Source organism: Zea mays, chromosome 7, assembly GCF_902167145.1.
Source record: "Zea mays cultivar B73 chromosome 7, Zm-B73-REFERENCE-NAM-5.0, whole genome shotgun sequence".
NCBI lineage: Eukaryota > Viridiplantae > Streptophyta > Magnoliopsida > Poales > Poaceae > Zea > Zea mays.
Genome location: NC_050102.1, coordinates 169,602,997 through 169,606,120, shown reverse-complemented (window position 1 = coordinate 169,606,120; position 3,124 = coordinate 169,602,997). Strand labels below are relative to the sequence as shown.

Below are 3,124 nucleotides of genomic sequence, written 5' to 3'. Positions count from 1 at the left end.
GAATACCATTATCATGTAATCATTGTGTTCTAAAATTTTATCGAATAACTCAATATTGTAGTAAAGCACGAGCATTATAGTTATTTCTCTAAATCCCACTTTCACCACCTTCTAAAATATTCCATCCCCTGAATCCCATGTCTCTTAATGGACCTGTTTAAATTATCCCTTATACCCAATACATCATATTTATAATTTATTTTAAATTATTATTTTTACATATGTATGTATATATTAATTATATTTAATTCGTAGTTTAAGGTATAAAATCTAGAGAGGAAGAGAGAACAACATAGGTTTAGGGGTACAACATAGGTTTAGAGGAAGAGAGGAAGAGAGGAAGGATTTGACCCTAAAAATATGATGCTCTTTAAAGATAAATGTTGTGGCTTTAGAGTGTCCCTAGAGGCTTTAGGGACAGAAGGGGGTATGGTCGTATGGAGAGGGAAGGAGAAGAGGAAGCAAGCCCCTGTTCATCACATCACATGCTGCGTCAGACACTGGTTCAACAGAACTGACCCGAGAACCTGTTCATATAGATGGAAAGTGAGACACGGTGGCCGTAGCGTCCCACGCTCGCTCCTTTAAAAAGGTGCTCATGCCGTCGTGCCAACAGCCCAACACCACCACGCCTAGCACCAAGCACCACCACCGCCCGGGCGGCCACTCCACGTCTCCACTTGCCGTGCTGCACCGACGCGGCCAGCGCCAAAGCTTCTCTTCACCTCAAGAATTCAAGACAAGGCAGATCGCAACCTCTCGAGGCCACCCCCAATCTCCAACGTTGCCGTCCCCCGCACTTTACCCCCAAGCCCAACCCAACTCGCCACCCATGGCCATGGCGTTTCACTTCCACCCGCTGGTCGCCTCGCGCGTCCACTTCTCTCCGCTCCCGTTCGCCGCCGCTACGGGGGCACCCTCCCCCTCTTCCTCCGTCGCCATCGCGGCGCACTACCACCACCACGGCCGCCGCCGCTTCTCCGCCATCGTGGCCACGGCCACCACCACGGAGTTCAACTTCAAGGCATACATGGAGGAGCGCGCGGTCGCGGTGAACCGGGCGCTGGACGCGGCCATCCCCGCCGGGGGCCTCCCCGCGGCGCTGCACGACGCGATGCGGTACGCGCTGCTGGCGGGCGGGAAGCGCGTGCGCCCCGCGCTGTGCCTGGCCGCGTGCGCCGTGGTGGGCGGGCCGGAGTCCTGGGCGATGCCGGCCGCGGCGGCCGTCGAGATGGTGCACACCATGTCGCTCGTCCACGACGACCTACCCTGCATGGACGACGACGACCTCCGCCGCGGCAAGCCCACCTGCCACGTCGTCTACGGCGAGCCCATCGCGGTCCTCGCCGGGGACGCGCTGCTCTCGCTCTCCTTCCACCACATGGCCAGCGTCGGATCCTACCCTCCGGCCGTTGACCCGGAGAAGCACCCCGCCCGCGTCGTCCGAGCCATTGGCGAGCTCGCGCGCTGCATCGGATCGGAGGGACTCGTCGCCGGCCAGGTCTCCTCGTTTACCAGATTATATTTCTTCCCGCCATTCAGCAAATATACATACATACAATCAAGTAAAACCGGGCAGTTGCTTGTCCTGGCATTCTTTATATGGAGCATCTTCCTAATGGGGATGCTGTCGACGCTCTATTCGTCTGCATTCGCTGGAATTAGATATTGAAAATTACTAGCTCTCTAACAGGGAATGCGACTTCCAAGTTCCAATTCCTTAAACAAACCGCTGAAAATGCTTCATCTGCCTGCCCTCTCCAGGTTGTGGATCTTGAGATGACAGGCACGTCTCAAACTGTGCCCCTTGAACTCCTCGAGTACATCCACCTCCACAAGACTGCTGCATTGCTCGAGGCCTCGGTCGTGATCGGGGCGATCATCGGAGGCGGCACGGACGAGCAAATCGAGGCGCTGCGGAAATACGCGAGGTCAATCGGGCTGCTGTTCCAGGTGGTCGATGACATACTCGACGTCACCAAGTCGTCGGAGGAGCTAGGCAAGACGGCGGGGAAGGACCTGGCAAGTGACAAGACGACGTACCCTAAGCTACTGGGGCTAGCCAAGTCGCGGGAGTTTGCAGAGAAGTTGGTCTCTGACGCAACAGAGCAGCTCGCTTGCTTCGACGAGGAGAAGGCAGCACCCCTGTTGCACTTGGCCAACTATATCGCCCACAGGCAGAACTGAAGATTTGTGGTGATGCTTATTCTGTTCTTGCTCACTGTCGATCTGTAACATTGTATAAGGCAGTTGATATTGGTTCTGAGAAATATTTCCAAATCGTCATTTGGTGTATACTAGCTGTAGCTCTGTACCTTGATGTAATGAGGCTGTTATATTTTTTTTCTCCATTGAAGAATGCAAATAAATATGGAAGAATTGTACACATGCCTTATTGTGACGTAGACCTTTGATATGTTTCAGGAAGCATTGGTGTACTGTGAATATGTATAATACTACCTCGGTTCATAAATATATGACACTGTTGATTTTTTTTAAATAACGACGAATGGTCAAAGTTTTTTTTTAAAAAAAATCAACGGTGTCATATATTTATGAACGGAGAGAGTATTATAAGATCAAGTGTGTGATTATATGGTTTCCAGTTGACCAAATTATTGTTTCCTCTGGCAAGGTAGATATTGACGTAACTGTAACTAGCTTTTTGCTTGCACAATTGAAGAACGCAGTACCTACCGCATATGTTAACATGCCTCATTTGGTTTCAGGTGGCGACCGGTTGACCACTCGTATAAAACCAAATACTGAAATACATACTTAAGAGCATATCTAAGAGACTCTTTATTTTTAACTCTCTATTTGACTCTTTATTTGTCTCTCTATAAATATTAAACTCTCTATATAACATCTCATTCCAACAAACTCTCCAACATGTAAGTTAGCTTGGCTAGCGAGAGTTGTTAGCTAAATTTGGCTAGTGAGAGAGTTAATTTAGAGAGCCAGATAGCTTAGCAAGTTAAATGGCTAGTCTGTTGGAGAGTTATTATGCTATTAAGTAGCTAAAATTTAGCTTGACTAACTATTTAGCTAGTCTCTTGGAGATGCTCTAATGTATGATGTGATCAGCTCCTCATGTGACGAAATGAATGGATGCATAGGACCA

At 49.5% G+C, this 3,124-nt stretch overlaps 1 protein-coding gene across 1 annotated transcript; it reads left to right on the top strand.

Annotated features, from left to right (window-relative positions):
- Positions 1 to 838: 838 nt before the first annotated feature.
- On the top strand, positions 839 to 2,187 carry LOC100502545 (uncharacterized). Its single transcript, NM_001197015.1, has 2 exons — positions 839 to 1,501; positions 1,765 to 2,187. The coding sequence occupies exons 1-2, from the start codon at positions 839 to 841 to the stop codon at positions 2,185 to 2,187; spliced, it is 1,086 nt and encodes a 361-aa protein (NP_001183944.1).
- The last annotated feature ends 937 nt before the right edge of the window (positions 2,188 to 3,124 follow it).